The 27,913-nt window shown below is 42.0% G+C and overlaps 1 protein-coding gene across 4 annotated transcripts in view; it reads right to left on the bottom strand.

The window, feature by feature from the left end:
- Nucleotides 1-27,913, bottom strand: part of LOC119484813 (protein sidekick-1-like) — a 291,651-nt gene that overhangs the window by 113,200 nt on the left and 150,538 nt on the right. For 3 of the 4 annotated variants that reach the window (XM_037763915.1, XM_037763914.1, XM_037763917.1), the window contains one exon: nt 7,848-7,874. The exons of the other annotated variant lie outside the window; for it this stretch is intronic. In XM_037763915.1, coding sequence (XP_037619843.1) covers nt 7,848-7,874 — 27 coding nt within the window. The remainder of the gene's footprint in view (nt 1-7,847; nt 7,875-27,913) is intronic. 4 annotated transcript variants of the gene reach the window in all.

Below are 27,913 nucleotides of genomic sequence, written 5' to 3' on the forward strand. Positions count from 1 at the left end.
TCCGATATGATCGCTTTCCTTTTGCTCCTGGCCAGAAGGAGGATACTTTTATCCCGGAAATCTCCCACTCCGCCTCCACACTCTACGTGGCTCAGTGACAACATGTTCTTCCTCCAGTTGGAGAAAATTAAGTACACCCTCAAAGGGTCGACAGACTCATTCTATAAGAGGTGGCAGTCGTTTTTTACTTCAGAATTTGTCTGTTACCCCCACCAGATTAGGATTTATATGACTTTAACTGCCTAATATCGGTTACTACCACGTGCCAGGATGTCATAAACTGGAGTCATCACAAAGTTATATATAAAACCAAACAAACGTTGTTCTATTAGGTTATTGTTTTTTTTGTTTTTTGTTTTTTGAATTGGAAGAACATTGCAAGGCATATAAATTACAGAGCAAATAAGTAGTCCTCTATTTTTCATCCATTTTCCCTCCCATCCCCAACAATAAAGTAAATAACCAAAATCACACTAATGGACACAGTTACAAGACTAAAAGCAGCAATGACACCAAAATTAGAAACACACTACACACATGAAATAATAAAACACATACAATATACACATACACACACACAAAAAATAAAAAAAATTAAATAAAAATAAATTGTGTTATTATGCTTTCTCTTTTTTTTATCGTTCTTAAAATTCCTTGTGTACCTTTCACACTATTGATTGTGGTGCCCTCTTTGCATTGTGCACGCATCAATAAGTGTTGAAACTACAATTTTTTCTCTGCTCCGGTCGCCAACAGCTGATCTGCTCTTTGCGCCTCCAAGTACTCTCTCTCTCTCTCTCTTTCTCCTCTCTCTCTCTCTCTCTCGCTCAACACACACTCGCTATGCACACATTACATTGCACTGCTCTTAAACCGACAACGTAATATGTAAACGTGGACTGCCCTTAAACCCGGCCGTGGCCATTTTCACATGGTAGGCGAGCATTAAAGCTTGCGCGTGGCAATGCATGTTTTCTTCATCTACTCTCGTTCGCAATGCGGGACAGGGGAGTAAACGGGGTGTGGGGGGGGGGGGGCAATTGGCGCCTATTGCGGCGCCATTCTGACCCAACAACTTTGACAGCGATGGCCTCATCTGACTCAAAAAACATTTATTTGCACCTTTATTCCTATATTCCATAATGTTGTGTTAAGAGATTATCAATGTGTATGGGAACTGACAAAAAAGGTAACGCTTAAAATGTATTAATGCGGTGCCAAATGAAAAAAGTTAGGTGCGCCAGTGCAACCAATGTAAAAAGTTAGTGTGACTGACAGTGTAGAAGAGAGGATGACAGTATATGTGATTGAGTGTCAGACTGAAACAAAATAGAGTTTAAATGAACATCTGCATTTATTTCCACTACTTCTAAAAAGGTATTGTCTCTTATCCCAGACATATTTTCAATCGTGCACACACACGCACGCACGCACGCACACACACGCACGCACGCACGCACGCACGCACGCACGCACACACACACACACACACACACACACACACACACACACGCACACACGCACGCACACACGCACACACGCACACACACACACACACACACACACACACACACACACACACACGCACACACCATAAGTCTCTCTTATAAACAATATCACTCTTTGTCAAACACGCCAATGTTCTGTCTGAAACACATTACCATACGGGGTATAATGATGTATTGGAGACAGTATGATGGTGTGTGTGAGTTACACTGATAGTGTTTAGAGAAGAGTACAGTGGTGTGAGTATGTGAAGGATGATTTATGGCATAAAAGGTTTGTAGGAGAGTATGGTGGTGTGTGTGTGTGTGCGTGTGTGTGCGTGTGTGTGTGTGTGTGTGTGTGTGTGTGTGTGTGTGTATGTGATTTATGGCGGGAATGGCCTCTCGTAAGAAAAGGAAACCAGGATTGTTATCAGTTTGAAATGTGGAACATCTGCTCAGCAAAATAGTATAAAAACAGTAGAATGGGCCAAAAGAAAAAAAAAGTTTAGCAATGTGTGAAGCTTATGTATTATTGCTATGGTTACAGTATGAGTATGAACATCATTGGACTTGCCATGGATACATGTATAACCGATGAACAAGGGAGGAGTGGGGACTACAAATTAACAGGCTAGGTCTGAAGGGGGGTTGGAGTGGTGTAAGGAACGGGGGTACGGGGGAAAGGCAAGGAGCAGCTTTGATCTCCCCTTTGATGGGAAGAAGAAAAAGGTGGTAATTAACTCGCTGCTCTTTATTCCTCCTCATTTTCACTCTCACTCGTTTTTTTTTAGTCGGAGAGGAGCTGAAAAGTCATATCCCACTGTCACAGGGAATAAGACATGTGGGTACATGAAGACAAGCAAATGATAGCGCGCACACACACACACACACACACTCGACTGTCTTGACATTCGCTGACGCTCTAACTCGGGGTAGAGGTTGAGTCATTAATGGGGAAGATAAGTGAAGTGACACAAGAAGGAGAGATGGGAAGTAATAGTGGAGGTCTCTATCACTCTCAGTTTCTCCGTTTCTCCATAACACACACATACCGCATATATGTCTTTAATTTCATTGCACAGAGAGCAACATCTTGTACCGTGTGTGTTATAATTTGAAAGGTGAAGTGAAGATGGGAAGCAGAGGGAGAGTGGGTGGAAGATAAAAAAGAGACAGCGGGACGGTGGACAGGAAGAGGTAGACGTAGAGAGGGGCGTCCATTAGCTGTCCACTGCAGGAAGCAGAGGCCAGGCGGGGAGTGGTAGCCGTCCTTGGAGCCTTAATGGCAGCAGCGCCCGCTGATAATGAGCAGAGGGGGATGTGAACCCAACCTGTTAACTTGGGCCTTGAGTCTGAGGGGAGCAGACAGACAAATCAGGACAGCAGGAACACTGGTATGACATGAGAGAACAAGGACGGGGAAGAAAAAGGGCTCGGAGGAGAGAGATAGAGCAGTGTATGTGTAGATGGGGGACTGTGCAGATGGTCTTCTTCTTCCTGGAGTGACAGACATGATGGTAGAAGTAGAGGGGAAAGCAAAATGCCATATGGTTGTGTGATCTGCGCTCTTCTTTTCTCTCTGTCAGCGCGTCTAACATCCTCTTTCTCTGGGGAAATCTTTATCATTTCATCTCGTCCGCATCTCGCATTCCCTACTGCCTATCTTCCCTTTTTTACTCCCTATCATCCTCTTATCTCCTCCTTTTGTTGTTTAAACAGGGATTATTAAATTAATCTTCCTCAACCTAAACAAGGATAAATATTCAAACTGGCAGTGTGTGTATGTGTGTATGTGTGTGTGTGTGTGTGTGTGTGTGTGTGTGTGTGTGCGCAAGCTGTGACAGTTAAAAGGCTCCCCGTAAAGATTCTACAAAGAGAGTCCAGAAGTTTAATCTAACTCTATTGGATTCCTCATTTAGCAAATGAGAAACACCATGTGGCAGAGAGAGGGAGAGCAGGAGTGATGGAGGGAAGGAGGGCAGATCAAAAAACAAAACACAGGGAGGTTTGTAGTATAACGAAGCAATATCAGAACAACAACTCCGGGCTGAAAAGCTTCATTAAAGAGAGAGGGATGATAAAAAACGAGAGCTGTTAAAGCAGTTAAGAAATAAATCAGAATAGATGAGGATATGGGGGTAAAGCGTGCATTTTGTGTGAGTGTGTGTGCACATGGATGTGGGTATAATTTAGCACCAGAGAGGCAGTGACGCATTGCAACGTTGCAATGCTCTCGTCAGTGCAATCATTACTGATTGACAGTTACGTGCTGCCGAGGTGACACAGCTGTGTGAGCGAGAGCGTGTGTGTGTGCGTGGTGTTTCAGATGGAAGCAGAAACATCCCAAATTAAATCAAGGATGGGAATGATAAAAAAAAAGCAGGGCTGGTTAAAAGGATTGGTGCAGCTTTAGGGCAGGGAAGAGATAGAGATGGATAAAGAGAGAGCGAGAGGTAGACGGAGAGAGAGAGAGAGAGATGAAAGGATATTCCATCCACAGATTAGAATGTAATCCCTCTTCCAATGGATTCTCTCAGATTACAGCTTGTTCTCCTATTAAATCTGTCACTCCACACTCCCTATTGTGTCAGTGAGTCAGTCGGTCTGTGTGTGTGTGTGTGTGTGTGTGTGTGTGTGTGTGTGTGATCTTTCTATGACTGGAGATCTGTGTGTTTTAAGCCTTTCAAACAAATCTCTGCAGAGACCTAGAGAGCAGAGGGACTGGCTGAGGGGCAAACACACACATTTCTTTGCATGCACACACACACACAAATCTACACAGGAGGAGGCTGGAGTTAGCTGACTGTGTATTAATAGAGTTGTCAGATACATGTCTGCAGGGTTCACAGCCAGCTAACACATATCACACTGAGACCGCATACACAAGAAAGAAAGAAAGAAAGCAAGAAAGAGGGTGAGGTTTTAAGACAGAAAGGGAAACAAAGTCCGAAACAAGGGACACTAGAAATGAGAGGTTAAAGAAAATGGAGAGCTTTTTAAAGAGTTTTTTGGAGCGTGTACGTAAATAAATGGAGAGGAGAAGGTGATCATTTGCTGATCTCTCTTGAGAATACCGCATGTGTGTGCGAGAGCGGGGCGAGTGTTTGTGCGTGTCACTGCGCTCATTAATGCTGCATGCTGACAGCTAAGTGTCACCGTCTGACTACACTTGCCTTAGAATGCCAATATGAAGCCACAAGCCAAGACATGCCACACACACACACACACACACATATAAAGCCACACCACACCAAGAGTAGAAGATCCAAGCCCCAAGGGGAGACAGACACAGACAATGGGAAGCAGCGAGAGGACCGAGAAAGATGCCCGATTTTAAATATTCATCTCTTCCTTCAGCTGCCAAACCCTCTATCTGTCTCTGTCATCGGGCCACACCAGTGATGGAGGGAGGAGACGGGAGGACGGGAAAGAAAGAGGGGAGGAAGAAGAAACGAGAAACAAGTAGCGGTAATGGAGAGGCAGCGCAGGAGTTAAGCTCTCGGGAGTGCTCAATGATTATTTGATTCATTTGGAGTATTATATTAGTTGCGGTTTTTTGGCTGCTTGACAAAAGCCACAATGACATAATGAGGTAACATTTCATCATCTCTATACTGGAATAAGGGCAGGTGCAATTGCTTCATGCCTGCAAACTTTTACTTTTACTGGTATAGTGAGGAAAACTAAAAAGTAAAATATTTTTTCCTACATTAATTCTGAAAATCATCATCATATGACAGTGGCTCATAGGCATATTCCTCCAGAATAAAATAAGCCACCCAAACATTCACACATGGTTAGTACTCGAAAATGAGAAATGTGTCCGTATTTCACTAATGTAACAATAAGAACATTGTAGCAGGGCTCAAGCACTGTGCTGTCTGTGTCTCAGTGTTTACATATCAACAGAGATAAACACTCTTATGGAAAGTGCTTTGGCCCTCGTCTGTTTCTGCAGCGAGAGGCTGCTTTAATGCCGTGGAGAGAACCTCAGTAATAGACACTCAAGTGGTGCTGTAGGGAAAACGAGTTAGCATGTAGCAGACTTTGCTCCAAAAAAAACAAAAAAGCGAGTCCTGTGAGTTGGTTCAGGCAGTTAACTCGAGTCTGCCACCACAGTAACATGGCATGCTCTTCTCACTGCAATATCCTACGCACCCGTCGGTGCCGTGCTCACTGTTTTGCTGCCACACGGCTCACCTGAAAGCTATGCTGACACCAGTACTGCTGCTGCTGTTCATATACTGTACGTAACATCTCAAAAGTCCCACCTCCATTCCAGCATCCACCTGTAGTGGCTCAGAGTTAACGTTCCCCTACATCAGGTAGGAAGTTATTATCTTTACTCCCTACTCCCTGTTGGGTTGAGCTGAGTGTTTCCTCGTGGGGAGTGATGAAGTCAAAGCCTAGACGCCAAATATCAACACTGACTTGATTATCCGTTCTGAATTAGACTAAACAATGTAAGCTAAGTCCCGTCGCCCTTGGTTACCGTTGCTAGGCCTGTCAAGCTTTCCCACCCGGCATGTCAAAAAGGCCTTTTCAACGATATCAGTGAGAGATATTCCAAAGGAAATAATAAGCAAATTAATGGAAAAATAATTCTGAAATTTCAGAGAGAAGTAAACAGAAAGGACATCAATAAGAGCTGCATTCACAATATAATTTGTTGGCAGAGTATTGTGAATGAAGAGGACATTAAAGAGGTCCTATTATGCTTTAGTGCTTTTCCCCTTTCCTTTAGTGTTATATAGTTATTTGTGCATGTAAAAGGTCTGCAAAGTTACAAAGTTCACACCAAAGGGAGTTACTCTCCCCCACAGAAACACTGCTCCTGAACGCCTTGCTTGAAGTCCTGCCTTTTCTTACGTAACGTGGTGATGTCACCAAGTAACACATTTGCATAATACCTGTATAGCGGCTAGTTTGGCTAGATAGAGCAGAACTGAAGCGGAGTCTGAAGAGTTTGGTTTGGTTGACCAATCACAGCAGAGTGGGCCAGCAGACCAATCAGAGCAGACAGACTAGGAGCTCAAACCGAACGTTTCAGACAGAGGGTGAAAAGAGGTGCTGCAGCACAGCCGGCATGAGAGAAGTAAAGCGTTTTTGTTTTTTTTACATTAAAGCATGTAAACATGTTCTAGTAGAAACCCCAAATACAAGTATGCACCTGAAAATGAGCATAAAGTCCTCTTTAAAATTGAGGGAAAAGCTCACCGGTCCCAATGCAAACGTCAGACACCCCACATCTTGACAACGCACATGAACAACAATGTTCTTGCACAGTAGGGTAAGTCAATATAATGTTTTAGTTTAAGATAAGTTAAAGTTTAGTTGTGACTCCCTATAGCTTTAATTATATAATATAAAACTAAATTATTCCACTTTCAGTTGCGTGAAAGTTTCAGCATGTGAATCCAGCCTAAAAGTGAACCACCATCACCTGGCAATCAAGACTGACAATGAAATTAAGAGCAACACTGTTCCTGTGAAGCCGGGCCGGTCTTTATTCACTGTTACAATCATTAAAAAGCAAAAGCAGCATGTGTAATCATTCAGTAGCTAGCCTAGCATAGAAGTGCTAACGCTAGTTAATGATGTGCTCTAGTCTATTAATGTCAGTTCCACAGGTTATTACTTAGAAACCAAACGTTTTAGAAATGTATATCACCTTCCAACCTCTCCGGGTAACGGGTGTCACTATAGGAACAACGTTTAACCATGACTAGCTCGAAATCCACAAAACCAATTGCCAATACATTTGCGCAAGTGTGTTTGTGTGGTTGAAATAAACCCTTATTTCACTGAGTTAGATGTGAAAATATGCCAGCTCTGCACTTTGTTATCCCCCGCTGTTTCTCTCTCTGCCTGTAGAGCAGCGGCTGAGCAGCTCTCGTTCTTTGGAGGCAGACCATCAAATTAGCTAAATTAAATCACGAACACCCCACCTCCCCCCCAAAAAATTGCAATGTATTCGTCCAATCGGCCGCCAATATCTTCGTCCAATTGCCCAATCCTAATGCTGAACCAACAGAAGTTATACACTGAACTAGATATTGATGCAGGCGTACAGCAGGCGCTGACCTTGAGGTTAGAGGTGTACCGTTGTAGGTTTTTCTTACTGGCCACGAGGCAGAAACTGTGAAACTACACTGGTGTAACATCTTTTACAGCATGTGCCTACCACTGCCCAACAATATGACATGCAGCAAAGCGTTTAGCGTAATAACCCCCAGCTCTGACCTTCTGGTGGGAGTGAGGGGTCACAGCAATATTTGTCTCTGTTTAGACAGAGAGAGAAAGAAGGAGCCAGAGAAAAAAGAGAAGGGAAGATAATGTAAATGTAAATGAGTTCTTTACCTGTTGACCCGCGGTTCTTCTTGCCAACTGTCCATCAGCCAGAGAGAATGAGATGAAAAGACGTGGGACAAAAGGGGAGATAGGGAGTGGGGGAAAGAGGAGAAAAGGAGATATATAATTTAGATTTCAAGTGTTTCCTAGGGGTGCAGCAAAAAGACACATTTAGCAAATACACATTAAAAGAAGCACAAGAAAACACAGGCTTTCACAAATCAGCAGCTCTGAGGCGTCTTCGAGTTGAGTAGGCACACAGGAAAGGAAGACTCCTCTGAGAAGGAAGGAAAAACAAATACAGACAGAGAGCAAGATATGGATGAGAGGGAGGAAGAGACAGAGAGGAAGAGAGAACAGCGTGTTATCATGGAGTCCAGAGGAAGACGAGCTGTTTGCAACCCATCCATCAACTGCCAGCTACCAAATTTTGTGTCTCTCATTCACTCTTTTCTTCTCCGCCTCTATCTTCCTCCTCTGCCTCTCTCCCTGTATTTGTCATAAGTCTGGAGGTAGCAAGACTGTAGGCTGCAACAAAATGATGCCATTGACATTCTACTAGCAGAAAATCTACATTCACTATTCATCTATCAATACACTACCCCTCCACACTCCTATTCAGCCACTCACTCAACTCTTGAACACTGGCTGTGGGTTTGTGCTTATATGTGTTTCGATTCGAGTGTATGTATGTTGGGGAAAATGTGCGTCAAGGCCTTAATTTAGACGTATCACATCACAAAGTTTGTTCAGCCTATGGACACCCACACACACATATATTGTATAGGGAAAGTGATGAAGAGTGAGTAAGCAAGCTGACGAGGATGAAAAACTAAACAGCTACAAAACGTACAGAAAAAAAGCTGAAGGAGGGGAGGGAAGAACTTCAGATAAACTGTTATTTTTGTTATGAGGGTTGTTATTTAAGTACGGTTGGTTCTTGTTAGTGCCAACTGAAATGTGTCCAGAGAGTATCGGAAACTGACAAGTGCTTGAAGTCGGGATTAAAGGTAGTTCTCAAGCTGTGGGCGATATATTCTAATGAGCCTGCATGTGACATAAGAAGGGGAGCCAAATCTGAAAGGCTTGTTAAATCACGTTTTCTGATCTAGACAAACCTCAAAAAATCCGACTGGGTTGTTTTATTTATTTCACAGTTTGTGGGATGGTAGGCACTCCAGATACCCAAATGTATTTGCACAAGCGCTGAAAGGTTTTTCATGATATGTCCCCTTTAAGACTTTCTTTAGACAATTTAATGTTGATTAAACATGTATCTGACACAAAACAGGTGTAGCTACAGAAATCGGCACAGCTTATTTTCGAGATCCATATACTGGAGGTCCTGGTTCAAAACTATAAAGTTTATAAACCTAAATTATTGATACTATGTGAATGAAAGTTTAACTGGGAGAACGTGACTCCTGAAATTGATATGAAGCGATCCACTAGAGGGAAGACGGACTTGGATCCGGACCAAAAAAACTTGGCTCTGGTGATGCTGATGCACAGGTAGGCATAATACTGTTCTCTAAAGATCAAGGCACACTGCCCAGACCTATTTCTAAACGCACCTAAGCACAGCCGTTTAGCCGGAGCACAGTTGGTGCTGTTAAGTAGCAGTATTGGGAAGTCTATTGTTTTGGAGAGTCTAAAAGAGGGTCAGCACACACACACACACACACACACACACAAATGCCCACTGACACACAAACAGAGCGGCTCTGGTCTGGGGGGCATACAATCCTGCGTGTGTATTCAAATGACGTGTCATACTGAGTCATCTTCAGTTTCAAACGGGAACAGAGAAACAATGGGGACATCAGGGGACAACAGAGAGAGCATGAGCTACAGTGTGTGTTTGTGTGTGTGTGTGTGTGTTCACAGCACAACAAAACATCTGACGCTCATACAGCTGCATCCATCCACTAAACACATTTTCAAGTAACTTTCAATTCCTTCATTATTTGAAATGCCTTGGGTCATTTGTTGTCCTAATCAATGTGTTTATTGATGTGCAGAGATAACTGCTGTAGAGCAGGCGAACGATGCTTTCCTGATCGAGCTCTTAGCCCCGTGTTCATTTAAAGTAATAATAATCATTTTATTTGTATAGCACTTTTCAAGCTGGGAGCACAAAGTGCTTTTAATGGACATCATAAAAAACAAATACAAATATGAAGAAAAACTCAATAACAGCAAAATAAAAGCACACAGTTAAAAACACCATATAAAAGAAATTTACAAATAAATCATCCAAAAGAGAGAACAAGTGAAACTATTAAAATAAACAGGTGGTTGCATCAGTTGATTGCATCACAGAGTTGTATTGTATAAACAAATAATTATAAAAATGTGTCTTAAGACAGGATTTAAAAGCAGAAACAGTGTGATCGAATACTAACTGGAAGACTGTTTCAAAGCTGAGGTACCAGTACAGCAAAGGCTCCGTCACCCTTTGATCGTAACCTGGACTCTGGAACAGCTAGCAGGCCTAACCTAGCAGATCTAAGAGGCCTTTTTGGACAGAGGTTATAAGTTCACTGCTTTACACTGGCACCTGTCCATGTAAACCCTTTCAAGTCATGAGTAAGATTTTAAAATGTATTCTAAAAAAAATCAGAGGGGTAAAACTGGGGTGATGTGAGGAGAGCGTTTGGTCTTCGTCAGAAGTCTGAAGTTTAGAGCTACATCTTGGGCACTGATACAGGTACACAAGACGTTACAATAGTCCTGACGTGAGGACATAAAAGCATGAATTAGAGATGCACCTTTCGATCGGCCAACCGCTGAAACCAACCGGTTGTCAGTTGATCGGCCGATTAGTCTCATATATTGGATTTTTTGCCGGTCAAATTTACACACGTGCCACATGATGGATTTACGTTACGCTGCGACACAGACAGCGACGTTACAGCCTCACACACACGCATCATGTTGTTGGTGTGGAATAGTGTTGTGCGGGTCAGGTGGGTTCGGGAAACTTTCTAGAAAATATCACAGGTTTTGTGTGCGGTCCAAAAAGTGATGAAGCAGCATTCTGAGTAAGTTATTAATAAGTTACAGATACACTGCATGCAATAGTCCACCTTACACCTTCTCTTCCCTTCTGTTTGTGCCACCATAATGCTTAAAGTTGGTGGTTTGCGGGTCGGTTCGGTTGGTTTAGTAACACATATTTGAGTTGGGTGCAGGTATTATAGGACCCTGACCTGCGCATCACATAGTGTGGGAGTTTTGATGGAAATTACATTAGGTGTGTTGTTATCATAGACTGTATATAAAAAGTGGACGTAGTCACCATGACGTCACCCCTTAGTTTATGGACTGCCGTTTTGAAGCCTTGAGTTCAGCATTTTGGCCGTCGCCTTCTTGTTATTTTGCAACCAGAAGTGAAACGGGAGGGTGGAGCTTAGTGCGACGAAACCATGGATAAGACATTTTTAGGTGACCAAAATGCTGCAATTAACTTTTATGAACTGAAAACACACTGTGAAAGGGTTAAAGTTGTAAGACAAAAATGCTGAAACTCCCTGGACTGGACAACGCCGTGGTAACAACCGGTCAATCACAAGGTGGTCTATTTGACTCTAAATGGGACTATAATTTACTAACTGAATATCATTCTGTATTGAAGAAGACTTGAAACTAGAGATTGAGACCATAAACTCATGTTTACAATGTTTACTGAGGTAATAAATCAAGTGAGAAGTAGGCTCATTCTCTCGTAGACTTCTATACAATCAGACTTCTATTTGCACCCAGAGGAGTCGCCCCCTGCTGGCTATTAGAAAGAATGCAAGTTTAAGGCACTTCCGCATTGACTTCACGTATTGCTAAAAAATAACATCGCTCTGATCTTGGAAATATTCCTGAGTTGGTAGAAAAATGATTGTACCCATTTTTTTGGTGTGTTTTTTTTTGTGAAAATATTAGTGTGCGCCTAAGTGTGTCTCAACCTTGAGTATGATTTGTATTCATGAATTCACTATTGTGTATTCAGCTGCCTGAAGGACCTACAAACAAGCAGGTCACCATGTCCTCTGTGTGTGCTTGCAACGGTGTGTGTGTGTGTGTGTGTATGTGTGTGTGTGCTCTATTGGGTGTCTATGTGTTTGTGTGAGTACAACAGGGAATAAGTACAGTATCTCTATGTGTTGTGTCTGCTATTCAATACAACAGTCCTGTGTGCTGTACCTGTCCCTTCATGTGTGTAAAGGCTGTTGTTTCTATGTGTGTCATATGTCTCACTGTGTTACCGTCCCAGCTGACCTGTGCAGGTGCTGACCCCTCAGTCCCTAGCTGTGGGTCACCTATTTGCTGCAGCACCCCCAAACTCACCATGACTCACCCGCCACCCCCCCCCCCCCCCCCCCACTCTCCCCACCGGGCCTTCCTTCCTTCTTCTCCATCTACAAACAGCCAGACACCCTTTTGCCCTTGGTGACAACCTATTCTCCCGCGCAGCCTCGCTCCGTTCTCCCCATCCACCCACATCGGCATCCACTGTCACACTTCCCCAAGCGAAAGGGTACTTTTTTTAGCAACACATTTGGGTCTTTTCTTTCTCTCTCTCGGCTGTTTTAAACCCAGAGTTCAACCTCAAAACTCTTACCAATCCAATTTACCCTGTCAATCTCGCTCTCCCTTCACTCTGTTCCTATTCCTTGCTCTAAAACACACACACACACACACACACTGACACACACCTATTTGAAATTCATATCAATGGCTATACAAATGCAACACTCCAATTTCCAATCCTGACACATTCACAGAGAGAAAAACAAGGATGCATGGACCACATCTACACACACACACACACACACACACACACACACACACACACACACACAGTTGTGTCTGTTAAAATAATAAGCTGGCTGGAGTGTTGACCTCAGACCTCGGAGAAACTCCTGATGGACCGAGATGCTAAAATTTCGTAGTCCGTATTCTTCTTCTCCTGCCTCACTTTGTAAATCTGACCAGAATTGAGGAGACTTATCATTTATACACAGCATATAAAGAGCGGTGAGCAGGTTTACATATTAAATCTAAGTTTTCACACAACCCTGAATCCTGTCCTTCGCTCCGATTCTCCTCCCCTCCATAAATGCGGACTCTGGGAAGGTTACATCTTCCTGCTGTCTGCCTGTCTGTACCAAAGCACTAGCACCAGTTGACCTTTCCAATTTACCATGTCAATCATGCCCGCACACACACACACACACACACAGAGCTGGTATGCACAGCCCAGTCTCCCGTACACATACAGGTAAAAGTTGGTGTCAATCATCCTTGTATGGAATCCCAAATGTCACCAGGTTTTGACATTTTCTTTGCTCACTGTCTGAAAGAAAAAAGGTTAGCTTATCCCTGCCTTTCTTCCTTATTCTCCACATAATTTGTACTCTCCTCTGTCCTCATCACATCTCTTCAGACTTTCAGGATGATTTGTACCCAAACAGCTGCCTGCACTCAAGATAAAAACCCACCAATCTCTTGTTAAACATTACCTCTCATCACCTCAAGAGTCAAAGAAAGAGCACGCAAATGAGAAGGTGAATAAAAGAAGCGCCATTGAAACTGATAGACAAACAAACATCCAGCTTTAACAAGAAACAACAGAAGTACAAGGTAAAATGAGTGCCATGTTTCATTACATGGAGCTCTCAATGGGAAATAGATGTAAATGTTCAGGTCATACTGTGAGCCTAATGATGGCATGGAAAAAAGCGATATAATTTCCAATTCAAAAGAAGAGTGCTGCTTCCGCAAGTTTGCGCGTCTGATAAGAGACAGAGAGGAAAAAAATAGGAAGTGTCTGATCTTGCAGAAATATTAAAAGGCAAGAGAGAGGACGTGAGGGATGAAAGACACGGGGAAGACAAGAGAAAGTTAAAGCCAAAAGGTGGGGCTTTAAAAGGCAGTGATGTGGTGCTGCTGTGTGTCCACCACCTCAGGGTGAAATACCAGATGGAGAAGAGACCAAGACAGACAAGAAAGAGGAGATGCATCATTACTAAATCAGGTTGTTTCCCCTTTTTTCTCCTCTGTATCCAGTATGCTGCAGGGTTCTCCCCTCTCACACTCCTTCTTCACCGTCACCCCTCCTTTGTCTTTATCTCTCTCACTCTTCTCTGTCCCACAGACTTGAAGAACTGTGTCTAAGAGACCCTCAGCATAAGTAAATAAGCCTCATATATAAGAGGATACTGAATTTTAAGTGGCTCCTTTAGAAACAAGTGGCATTCCAGCTAAGCATTCACTGCTCCCCATGTAGCGTCTGCTTTTGACACAGTCCATTCATTTACTGCATGGCAGCCAGCGAGTGGAGGGACGAGGCCTGGAGGAATGTGACAGATCAACGGAGGGCAACATGTCCTGGCATTTCCTTGGGCACTTCCTTAAGACACTCGCTCACAAACTCACAGTCTTTGGAGCAGAATAAAAATGTGAATACTGTACTAAGATTTTATTGATCCCCTTTGGGAAACTGCCTCAAAGAAAACCACATTATATTAGACTAAAATATTCTCACAGTATTCAGTATATCTTAAAGCAGCGGAGGGTAGAAATGGACCAAATAGGATTAAAAAAAAAGTTATTTTTATAAAACGGTCACTATATCCTGACAGTAATGCATGAGATAGGTAATCTGAGTGAAATCATGTGCCTCTGTGTCCTCCGGTGTCCTCCGGTGCTCCTAATGGCATCTGCAAGATTTCACAGACTGGAGTGAAACAACCAATCAGAGCCGAGCTGGAGTCTGCCATCCAGCTTCCGTCTATGAGAGCCACGAGTCAATCACTTACAAACTCCGACCAAGCAGTCAAACTAGGCAGCACTGATTCTGTTACTGTAATGCCTAGTTCTTGCCTCAAATGTTTACAGAATCATCTTGTAGTGCACGGTGTAGCTGTATAATAAGAAAGTTTGTGACCTGGCCTCTATGTTGAGAACAGTTGAGGAATTACCAAGCACCGCTCACCAGCCGGAGCCCAGCCAATAGGAACGCTTAATAGGAGCACTCTCTCTGAAATGACCTGTGATTGGCCAAAGTCTCCTGTCACGTAGGATTTTTTAAAGCCTGAAAACAGAGCCATGAGGAGGTGCAGCAGTCTAGCATTTTATAGGGATGCACTGATACCGGGGCCGATACTGACTCAAATAGCTGGATCGGGTGTCGATGACAATGGGACCGATCTATTAAATTCAATTCTATGTTTATATACTACATACATTATATACTGGAATTTGAATTCTTGTTTAAGATTTGATCAATTTGTTGCTGCATTAAAACTGTTTACACCTGAATTGTAATTCCTGTTAATTTTGAAGAATTTTTTGCCAAGTTACTGATGTACATTTATTATTTTAATAATCACAAAGTTAGGAAAGCAATAGTTAAGTGTAGCCTGATGTTTCCTTACACATAAAAGAATGATCCCAGTCACTTCCACACAGTGAGGCATACAGCTTATTAATTAAACGCTGGTATCGGATCGGTACTCGGTATCGACAGATACCCAAAGCCCAGGAATAGCTATCGGTGTCTGGACTGAAAAAGTCGGATTGGTGCATCCCTTGCATTTTAACATGGGGGTCTATGGAGATTGACTCGCTATTGGAGGCAGCCTCAAGTGGCCATTTGTGGCCAAGATTGGTTTCACAACCAGCAAAGGCTGAAGCAAAAGCTTATTAATGTTTTGCTACAATTTTAAAGCATGAGTGCGAGTTGATGACATGTCTGTTTTTGCATTTCCACCAGCACATTCATCGCACCATCTGACATGCCTATAACTGATATTGTACTGTTTGACACAGATTTAATAGAACCATCTTGCACATTTTGGCATGCAATTAACTTTTAGATTGTTGTTATCACACAGTGTCTTCAGTCTATCGAATCATTTAAGGTGGGATTTCCGTTTAAACCTTCATAGACTAGAGACTCCACACATAACAACTGTTTCCACCAACATACAGATTGTGTTTTCAGTCTTTGAAGCCAGAAAGGAGCGCATAATTAATCTGCGACAACATGAAGCCTGAGTTTGCCTTGCTAATTTAAAATGCAACTCACAGAGAAATGGGAGAGAGACAGTAAAAGCACTAAATTTAGATGAGATGACATTGAAACAGGCTGAGTCCAACTTGGTCTGAACAGTTGTCACGGCCAAATCCTTTTTAGAATCTGATCAACAATCTTAATGTGGTCCTAGCAATTAGTCTATAAAATGTCAGAAAATAGTGCAAAATGTCCATCAAAATTTCCCTGACCTCAAGGTGACCCCTTCAAATTGCTTTTTTTGTCAGACCAATAGACCAAACCCCCAAAATAGCCAATTAACAATGATATAAAGCAGATAAACCCTCACATTAGAGAAAGCTAATATTCTCACACCAATTAAATGTCCCAATACAGGAAATAGAAACAAATCAGCCAATCATTTGATAATTATCAAAGTGTCCTGCAGTATCTCACCTCCAAATATTTGTTCTGTTTGTCTGAATGTGATGCTCATCTCATTCAGGAGTAGCTCTTGTAGAAGTATACTAATTGCCTGCAGACAAATCTGTATGTAATCATGCTGTGTGTTAACCTCCTGCTGCGACAAAGAACAGCTCACTCTTACAATCACTTCCACACTGACTGACTCAGTGTCTGTATACTGTAAGTGCACATGTAGGGATGTCACGATACCAGATTTTATAGTAGTCGATACAAATACCAGTGAAATTCCACAATTCTTGATACCAATTCGATACCACGTTAAAAAACAAAAGTAAAACAATAAATCACTCCTTTATTACCATTTGCATACTGTTAAACAGGTCATAATTCCCTCTCTATTATCTATTTTTGTCATGTTCACTACTGTTAGTCTAGGAGTTCCTTTTGTTTCCTATGTTTCCCTGTCCTTTTGTCTCTTGTGTGTTTTCCCCTGGTTTGTCTAGTTTGTCAGTGTGTCGGGAGGTGTGGCCTTCCTCCTCCTCCTCCTCCTCTGGGCGGGCTCGGCTGGAGCAGCTGCCACCAATCATCATCACCTGCAGTATATATACCCCGGTTTTTTACTCGTCGCCAGATCGTTCCGTCCCCCTCCGTGGTATTTACCCAAATCAGGCTCCCTATTATTGTTGCTCTTGTTTTTGCTGTTGCTCTAGTTTTTTTTGGATTGTTGGACTTACCTCGTTTTTGCTCTACACCCAGGTCTGTTCATCTGCCAGCTGTGGCTGCTACCTTCCTGCCTGCTCACTCCTGCACTCTGCTCCTGGATCAACCTGGAACCCTTTTTTGTTGTTAAAATAAATATTCTTTTGTTCACTCTTTAAAGACTCTCGTTGTGTGCTGCTTTTGAGTCCACGTTTTGTGAACTAGAACACAACAATTTTATATTGCTGTGAAAACATCTCCTTCAAACAACTGGATTTATTCAAGTTTCTCGCCAAAAACAACATTTTACAAGATTACATTTGAACACATCATGATAACGCTAGAATCTACTTTCGCCCCCATACTCATTTTGGCAGACTAGAGCCTGAACGTATCACAATGTAAATCAATGGCATCTCCCGTGTTGAAATTGGCAGCAAGTTAATGTTAGCAGCCGGTAAGCAGCACAGTCCTGCATGGAGCTAACGGCTAACGTTAACTAGATCTCCTACTGCCGATTTACGATACGATGCGATATGATACAATACGATACGAAACGATACGATACGATACGATACGATACGATACGATTTCAACACAGATTTGTTGTTCACAATGCAGCATTATCAGTAAACAAACAGGGTGCGTCCCATGGGCGCGTCGATAGAAAGTTTACTGCGTCCCATTTTCTATCGTTGCCCAGACGATGGGACGCCGTAGTCTTGAGCCCTCACGGAACCTGTGGTACTGTGGAAAAACAAGTACTGTCACGTTTTCAAAATTTTGGCATCGACTTGGTACCGAAGTATCGATTTTCGTGACATCCCTATGCACATGTGTGCGTGCCCGTGACTCTATGTCTATGTATATATGTAAAGCGGTCGCTCATGTGGACAAGAACAGTTAGGGTCTGTGTCTGATTAATGGCTTCACTGATTAAGTGGCTCAGAGATTGATTGGTCGGGCCTGGCTATAACAGATTCATTAGAACAGTGATAGATCAGTGAGATCTGGCTGCAGCTGTTCCGTCTGGCTCCGGACAGCCCGGCCTGGTAATGGACATCATCCGTCTGTCTGCGGATCACAATATGGCCACATGCGCACACGCTGCTATATGTGTGTGTAGTATACGTGGAGGCTACACACATCTCCTCTTTTCTTCAATCACTCCAAACAAGCAGGCGGGGGAGAAGGGAGTGGCGGGGAGGTAAGTAGGGATGAGGAGGAAGGCGGAGAAGGGCGGAAACTATTTTTGGATTAAAGGCCCTGTTGATCTATTCCTGTTTTCAGCATCCCCTCTCAATCTTCAACTTTTACACTCTGCCTCTCTTTCTTCCTTCCTATCCATCTCTACCATCCTCAAAGCTTTCCCAATTTCGCACTTGCTCACGGCTCGCCTCCTTTTCTTTGACTTCCTCTGGTACCCGATCCCTCTCTGTCCTCATCTCTTCTCTCCCTCATCCCCCTTCTCTTTTTTTTTATCTCTTCTTCTTCCACTAATTCTTTGCGAGTACTTTGTTCTGCCCTGAAACCCTGATAAAAACATTGCCTAACGTACGTACTGATAGCGCAGGGGACAAGAGGACAAACACACACAGTCATACATAAGTGTGTGTGTGTGGATTTGTAAATGGATGTGAAACGTGGCTGCATTTTAGCGAGGCTTTAACAAATGAAGACGGTGTAGTCGAAACTAAAGCACCACCCACACACTCTTTAATACCATGGTGTCAATTCAGCCAATAATGAACAAATGGTATATATTAGTGCTCGTGTATAACTGTGAATTGAATTGTTTGTATATGTGAATGTGTGCATTTCTTAGTGTGAAAATGAGAAACATTACTGGCTCTATAAATCTCAATATATGTACATAACTTATTTACACCATGTTGGCTTAAAAGACCAGCTTCATTCTTGACCTTGACAATGTAATATGGTCAAAAAGCTCCACAAAAAGCAAGTAAGAGGTCTTTGAATTAAGATTGTGTTTTGTTAACAGCTGTTTTCAAGGTCAAAATTTAACTGCCAACTCAATCTATATACTGTATGTTTTTGTTTGTATAGTCTGTATTATGTATCTAGCCTTATGATGATTTAGTGAAACTGGTAGTTTTGAGGAGCGCAAATAGCAGCTGTTTCTTTTCATATATAACTTGGTGAATTAAGGGTTTATTTCCACCAAACCAGAGTTGGTGATTGTTGGAACAGTGGAAAGACTAACAAGATGGTTCTGATTTGAGATTTTGAGTTGATTTTTGTTTTTATTTAGTGTGTTTTTCGATGATCAGTGAGGTAAAAGTACTGTTGTCTGACTGGAGCCTTGTGGCTTTGAGGAGAGCATATTAATTGTATTGTTTGTATGTTAATAAATTATAATACTTGTCCAAATCCCTGTTGATTTTATTTATTATATATTCACTTCAAAAATCGTCACATAACATCGCACCGGAAAAGAGGCGAAAATTAGCGTGTTCACCAGGGTGTTATGTTTCAATTACTGTCGATTGCAGCTGGAGCTTATAAATATTTGTTGTCCTGGGAATGAATGCCGATTGTAACCTTTCCCACTAAAGAGAGAAGCCAGATGTTAGTGAGTTTTTTGTCCTGTGGGAGAGGGACTTGAGTGAAGCTACTGACTTCAGATTTGTTACAGTGGACAGTTTTTAAAAGGCAGCAAACAGCCTCACCTTTGTCCCCAATTTCTCCATCTATAGTGTCGGATCCAAAGTGCTTCCACATTTCTCAGATGGCTTAGTTTAACGTGACTATAGTCTCCTCCTTTGTGTTAACAAAGAGACGATTGTCTTGTTTACTGAGGGCAAGAGGGCATCCAATAGATCAGAGTGCTCTGCTGGAGTACAAGGCACAGCCTGTTACGCTTAACGCATCTTTCTAGGATTTCAAATAAAAAGTGACAATCCTGTTAGGAATTTATTTGGAAATATTCTAATATTTGAGCTCGTCATATATTTGAGTTTTTTCTTAATTGACTGCACTTATATAGCGTTTTTTTTTATCCAAAGAGTGTTACAATTTGCCTCTCATTCTCACACACTGAGTAATAAATGGGTATGAGGTTCAGTGTCTTGCTCAAGGACACTTAAAGATGCAGACAGGAGGAGCCAACCCTGCAAATTAGTGGACAACCTGCTCTACCTCCTGAACCACCGTTTAACAGTTTCTCAATTGAATTTCCATAAAATATACAAATATATACCATTATAGAAATTGTATTCATATCACTCTCCTCTACACACAGACACATAACATATTGCTAAGTCAAGCAACCAACGACACCATCACCTCACCCTTCCCTCTGCCATTGAACATATTTCCCCTTCCTCAGCAACTCATCGTCTGTCCTCCTATTTTCCTTTATCTTCCTTCTGTTCCTCCAATCCAATCTTTCCTTTGCCGCCCTGCTCCATCATTCACCAGCTCTGTTTTCCCCCTCAATCTCTCTTTTTCTCTTCCACTTCTATTGCTTCAAATTAACATCTGCTGACTGGCCTGCTACTCCAATAACCTGTTACACCCAGCAGGAAGCACTGACACACAGAGACAATCAGTGTGTTCCGTGCCCAATAATATTTCATTTATATTCGGGATACTCTGAAAACTGTTTATGAAAACCCTGAATACAGCCAGTATGTGCTGATACAAGCTGGCATATGAACAGCGTATCCCGTTGGGTTGCTCAGTTTGGAGTCGTGAAGCCTCGCGTATTTTCACACAGTGATGAGTATCAGAATAAAGCATCACTACTGAACACAGTGGGGAAACTGTGAAACGTCTGTCTCCACGCGCACAGCGTCCAACTTGAGGCTTTAGATGGAATGAAACTCATATTCCAAATATTGCTGCTCATGCACACTCACTGACTGACACACACACACAGTCTTGGGTTGCAGGGTGTACAGTGATGTGGCGATAAGGAACACCCGTGTGACTGACAGGATCATTAAAATCACAAGCACCACGCTACTTATCTGCGTACTCGACACTTCATTCAGCATCCCCGTGTGTGTTCGTGCATTTCAGATGCTGCGATGGTATCCCTACCCAAGGATTTGCCTGGTGAAGTGCAGATGTCGATGGTACATCAGCCACGTTTCCGCCTGCATCCTCCACGAAAACAACGCCTTTCTCCATCCAAACCCCCCTCTGCTTGTTCTAGTAGATGTAGCTGAATTTCTCAACTTAACAAACGTGTCAACACAAACTCACACTCTGTTTGAGCCAGAACACACCATTGCAACGATGACCACCTTAAAATGTCTCATCACTACAACCTCCCTGTGGCCCATTGTCCCAAATAAAATCAAGGGCTGAATCAAGCTAAAATGTATTCATGAAGTAGCCCAATGCCCAAATGAACTGCTGGCTGTTACCGAGCAAACCAGTGTCTTCAAAAGTGAGCGAGGATTGCTTCATTTTGGTGTTCAAGACGACCAACAGAATGATGGTCTGTTGGTTAATAAACAATTCTGTGTTAGCAGACTGTGCATGTCTAATGCTGCATTCCATTTCAACAGGGAAGTTGGAGTTCCCAGTGGGAAATGTCAACTGGAACGCCGCCTGAAGACGGATTTCCTGCTCAGAAAGTCGGACGGACCTCATGAACCCCAACCTCAAAATCCTAGATGGCTGCCCCGTGCATCAACAGTAAGAAGCTGTAGTAATATACTGTTTATCAGCACTTATGTCTTATTTGTGTCTCAGTAAATCAGTCGTACACACAGTACTGTCCAACTTCTAACTGTGGACATGTTGCTACGGTGTTTGCATGTGCAAAATACCGTGTAATGCGTTGGTATCAACTGGTATTGCTAATAGGGGTGGGAATCACCAGAGTCTCCACGATACAATATCGATATTGTATTACGATACGTAAGTCACGATACGATCTTATTGCGATTTTAAACATTTTGAAGTATTGCCGTAAGATATATGGTGATAAAGTGTGTTTTTTTTACCTTTTTTCAACTGCAAATTATGCAGTATGTCAACATCTGTTTTATCTAACAAGATACAGTTTTCACTCTGTTCATCTCTGAGTTTTCATTCATATCTTGAGGTCAGAGGTCAAGGGACCCCCGTCCCTTCAGGCCTCCCTCCAAAGTCACTCCTCCACAATTGTCATATAAACGTAAACAACAAACATGCTATTGTTAGCACTCACAGCTGTCAAGATAGCAGGTTGTGGAAGACTCTGGTGATGCGCAATGAGTGCACGGGCAGAGTGCAGGCAGGCAGGCAGGCCGTCCAATCATATAATTTGGGCCGATTTAAATGATTGGACGGGTTTATTACAGTCCTGCCACAGCCACCGATACTGGATTCTTCTCAGTTTTTTGTCAGAGCATTTGATTTATTGACTGATTTATCAGGGATATAAAGAGAATTTCAACAAATATAACAAAAATGTTTTTGAAGAACACTACCAACCCTTCCTTTAAAGTACTCGTCAGTGACACAGTCAAATCCTGGTGAAACCAAGTATGAACTTGTTTACCATCATTTTGATCCATATCATAATTTCCTAAAAATGTATCAAAAAATGAAACAATGGAGCAGTGACCCCCGAGAGAAGTACAACTGGTCCCACTACTGGACTCCCTTTTAGATAACGCTGGCTCAACCAGTGCTCACATACACTATAGATGAAGATTCATACATCACGCTGCCCAGACTACAACTGGTGCCTTGCAGTGAAAAACCTGTGTAACATTAAAACTTTCAGAGCTTCTTCCTGCTGCTGTTCCCCTTTACCTCCACAGCCTCTGCTCGTTCATTGATTCTTAGAAACTCGTCCCATCCAGCGTGACGTCTGTGACATTTGGTCTGCTTCTTCTCCCACAGGACACCTCTCTCCCTACCTGCCTTTCTGTTGCCTTCTTTTTGTCTATTGACTATTTTATTCGTGAATGGAAAAGGATTTGAAGACAGCTTAAGTGGGCGTACAACTGCGAAATGCTCTGTCAAAGCCTTATACATGGGCATCCGTCTTTATCTATTTCATCATGCTGTAAAACACGCATGCAATTAAATCCATAACTAGGTGGAACAAGTAGAGCGTACAAACATAGCCACACACAGTTCGCTTGTCACACTGACACAGTCCATGAGTCAGTTTCCTGTCCATCCTTCCATCACTCCATCTCTCTGTCGGTACACTGGGGTTTTAATTATAGAACCACAGAGGAGCCTCATTACGCTGAGAGAGAAAGAGAGAAGGGACTGAGACAGACAGAGGAAACAGACAGAGAGGGGAGACGGGGATCAACAAAGACAAGTCTGATCCCTTTGCAACTGAAATATTGAATATAATAATTCCAGACACAACCAGTTGTAGCAGGAATGAATCAAAGCACTGATTCATTAGCCAAGTCTCTTTATCAAAACCACTGGGTATTAGTGCCTATTTGTATGATCGTATGTGTGTGTGTGTTCCATATCTGTAGACTTTAAATTAACAGACTTTCAACACAAAAGAGATCATTGTAGTCCTCACACAAGGTGAGATCTGTCAAATTAACCTTCCAGGTTATAGTGCAGGTTAAGTGTGCTTGATTGGTACTCATTTTTCAAGGTTTACATGCAATTTAATGCATCAGTGATTATAAGTGACCTTCAGGATGATTATCTACATAACTGCCTTTGAACAGCTTGAATACAGCCTTCCTACGCAATCTCTACTTCAAAAGGGTCGACTCGAGCTGGACCACAGATTCTTCACAGCATATAAATAATTATGTAACTACTTAAAGGAAGAGTGTGTGGCACTTAGGGGAATTTATTGGCAGAAATGGAATCTAATATTAATAAGTATGACGGCGGTCAATCACTTTTTTAATCGATTAATCACACATTTTTTACCTTCAAGGTTCAAAATGTAGCTTAAAGGGAGATCTGTTAAGTATTTAATACTCTTATCAACATGGGGTGGGCAAATATGCTGCTTTATGCAAATGTTTGTATATATTTATTATTGGAAATCAATTAACAACACAGAACAATGACGACTATTGTTCAGAAACCCTCACAGGTACTGCATTTAGCATAGAGAATATGCTCAAATCATAACATGGCAAACAACAGCTGTCATTGTGTCAGTGTGCTGACTTGACTATGACTTGCTCCAAACTGCATGTGATTATCATAAAGTGGGCATGTCTGTAAATGGGAGACTCGTGGGTACCCATAGAACCCATTTTCGTTCACATATCTTGAGGTCAGAGATCAACGGACCCCTTTGAAAATGGCCATGTCAGTTTTTCCTCACCAAAATTTGGAGTTTGGAGTGTTATTTAACCTCCTTCGCGACAAGCTAATATGACATGGTTAGTACCAATGGCTTCCATTGGTTTTGTAGTGTCATATTATACCAGTATTTTCACTTATAGCTTTAAAACTGAACTTGCTACAACCTTAAAAATCACAAGTTGCGTTATTGCTTTAAAGAAATTAGCGGTGTGAAATGAATTTGGGTCAACATGTTATCGCGTTAAATTCGACAGCCCTATAAGTATGTTTTCTTTAGTGTATAATCACCTGAAACTGAGAATTGCTGTGTTTTCGTTGCCTTAAAATGAGCCGTTTATATCTATATATGGAGCGGGTCCTCTTCACGGAGTCCGCCATGTTTCTACAGTAGCCCAGAACAGACAAACAGAACCCTGGCTCAAAATGGGGTCATTCATGTTTTTGCGTCGGCCACCGTATTTCTCCTACACGCTTGGCACAAGGGAGAAGTTTCAGTTGGTTGCAATCTGCAACTTCAACACTAAATCTGACACACTGCCTCTTTAAGACACTAACTAATTCAGAATTTCTCAGAACTATAGGCTACAATCTTTAAACTTACTCTCCAGTATTTGAGAATGCAAGACACTTGTAGGCTAAAAACTTAATTTGATACGCAAAAGGCCTGTGAAGAAAGTGTGATGATATATGAAGTAACACACATGCTTGCTTTAATGCACAGCCAACAGTGGAAAATCACTGATGGATATTCAGCTTTTTATTCATTTTAATCCCACTACGACTGACAAAAAGGTTAATTTCCTTTTGAACAACAGTAAAAGAGAAGCTTTTTCTACACATCTAGCCATGTGGTATTCGAGAGCCATCACAGATGGTCACAAAATGAAGGCTGCTGTGCAAAAATTTGGATTTCTTTGGCAAGTAAGCCTGAACACACTGCAGCGTCTGAAGCCCATGTGGTGTTTTCTTTTGTCTCCAAACTCTATTTTCAAAAGAACTTGTTCAAATCGGTTTCTGCAGAAACTGCTGTATCTGGCCGCCTTCAGCCAGCAGCATGCACAAATAAACGGACCAAAATAAGTTTCAGTGCTTGCCGAATGCTGGTTGTTGCTACCAGTGAAACTCTTCAGAACAGTCAGAGTGTAGACATGACAGCTGGAGTACTGATCAACCAGAGCATGGGTAAGAACCCATCAAACAATTCTTTTCAATCTTTAGTCTGTAAATTGTCACAAAAAAGAAAACAATTTGCATCACAATTTCTCAAAAACCAAGCTGATTATTTACCAATGTTTTGTTTTGTTCAAGCATCAGTCCAAAACCCAACGATATCACATTTACAATGATGTAACACAAAGAAAAGCAGCAAATCATTCACATTTGAGAGACTAGAACAAGTGAATCTTTGGTATTTTTCAATTAATAGTACTTATGAAAACATACTTGCAGATTTATTTTCTGCTGATCCAACACTGGGTGATAAAACACAATAGTCATTTAGCTTCAAGGTTGCGTCTTTCATCAACGAGTGCCAATAAATTCATCACCAACAGGAGCACCAAGTGGCTATTTTGTACTTTTTGGACCTCCCCACTCTGTCTTTTCTTGTGTTTAGTTGAGTGCGATGTTCTTTTCTTCTAACTCCAGCACTAAACATTAGAAACCTGTTTTGAAAATGTTATTTACTGTAATCAATTTTGATATTTTATCACCATCTTTCACAAAATCAAAGTAACATGTACTAATTTGATCTGAGAGCCGCTGGTGTTGTCTATGCACTGAGGTCCCTGTTAGCTAATAGGAGAAAAGTGTAACAGACAACGTCTGATCGTAACTGTGAAATCGTTGAGCCATTTTTATCTCGCTGTTAAATAAAGAATACTGGCAGCTGCTTCCAAACATTAACACGGACTCTGCTGGTTATTAATAAGGAGCAGTCATTTCAGAGAGAGAGAGAGAGAGAAAAAGTTTTACCGTTACTGTTCAGTGCCTGCACCTGCACTTGTATCAGGGGGTGGTGAGTTGCTACACAGCTTCCAATTTGGCATTCGTTTTGTTTTTAGAGGTCACCCGCCAAAAACTACTCCACACGTCTGTTGCTACTCTCACTGGTATGACTAAAATCAGTCATACTCCCGGACCTCATGTGTCTCCACGTGGAGCACACTGATTGTGGCACGGATCATTACGTTGCCATGTTGGTTAGAGAGGTTTCCACGGTGTTCCTTGAAGCCTACTAAGGCATGATGCAGCAAAATGCAAAACCCCTCTTGAGCGCATGATGAGAGCTGGAAACGACGACTGCACACAGGGAAAGGGGGGATTCTCTGATCCAACTTTTAAGCTTTTAAATGCAGGTGTCGAGATCTGCGACACTACAACAAACTAACACACACACACACACACACACACATGCAAACACGTGCATGCAAACAAACCACATGCATTCCACCCCACAAAAACACAATCACACACTCACTCTCTCCAGGGACACTAAAATACCTCCAATTAGACGCGCCACAGAACAACTGGGATGGGACCTGGAGCAAAGACACACACACACACAGTCACACAAACCCAGTCACACACACACAGTCTCACACACACACACACACACACACAGTCACACACACGTGCACAGAAAGATCCACGGCAGGCTCTCATTTAGGAGTCAGTGATGTGGAAAGGAAACATCTGGAAGGGAGGGAAAGAAACAAATGACACAGAGACACACAGGCATGCATAAAAATAACAACGCAAACGTGATCAGCGAGCACATGCACATTTATACAAATAAGTTTCAGTGTTCATCAAATACTTAAAAAAGCTTTTAAGAATACACGTTTTGAAGAGACAGTACGTTGTTTGTCATGCGCCATATGCTGGTTTAATGTTCCAAACAAAATATTCATTCTTCTCTTTTATTTTTTTCATATCTACTTTCTCATTTTTTCTTTCCTGTGTGTATTAGGGCTGTCAATCGATAAAATATTTAATCGCGATTAATCGCATGATTGTCCATAGTTAATCACAAATTAATTACACTTTCTGTTCTGTTCATTTTTTGTCTGTTCAAAATGAACCTTAAAGAGAGATTTGTCAAATATTTACTCTTATTAACATGGGAGTGGGCAAATATGCTTGCTTTATGCAAATGTATGTATATATTTATTATTGGAAATCAATTAACAACACAAAACAATGACAAATATTGTCCAGAAACCCTCACAGGTACTGCATTTAGCATAACAAGTATGCTCAAATCACAAGATGGAAAACAACAGCTGTCAGTGTGTTGACTTGATTATGACTTGCCCCAAATTGTATGTGAATATAATAAAGTGGACATGTCTGTTAAAGCAGCAGTAGGCAGAATATTTTTGGCATCGTTGGGCAATAATCCCATAATAACCTTTCAGCATATTGTAATTCAAGTGTTCTGAGAGAAAACTAGACTTCTGCACCTCATCATGGCTCTGTTTACAGGCTTTAAAAATATTTAACCCGTGACGGGAGACTTTGACCAATCACAGGTCATTTCAGATAGAGAAACGTTCCTATTGGATGTGCTCCGGTCATGTGACCAGAACTTGGCATTCCTTCACCAGATTTCACAATGGTGGCGGCATCACAAACTTTCTCATTTTAC

Source organism: Sebastes umbrosus, chromosome 3, assembly GCF_015220745.1.
Source record: "Sebastes umbrosus isolate fSebUmb1 chromosome 3, fSebUmb1.pri, whole genome shotgun sequence".
NCBI lineage: Eukaryota > Metazoa > Chordata > Actinopteri > Perciformes > Sebastidae > Sebastes > Sebastes umbrosus.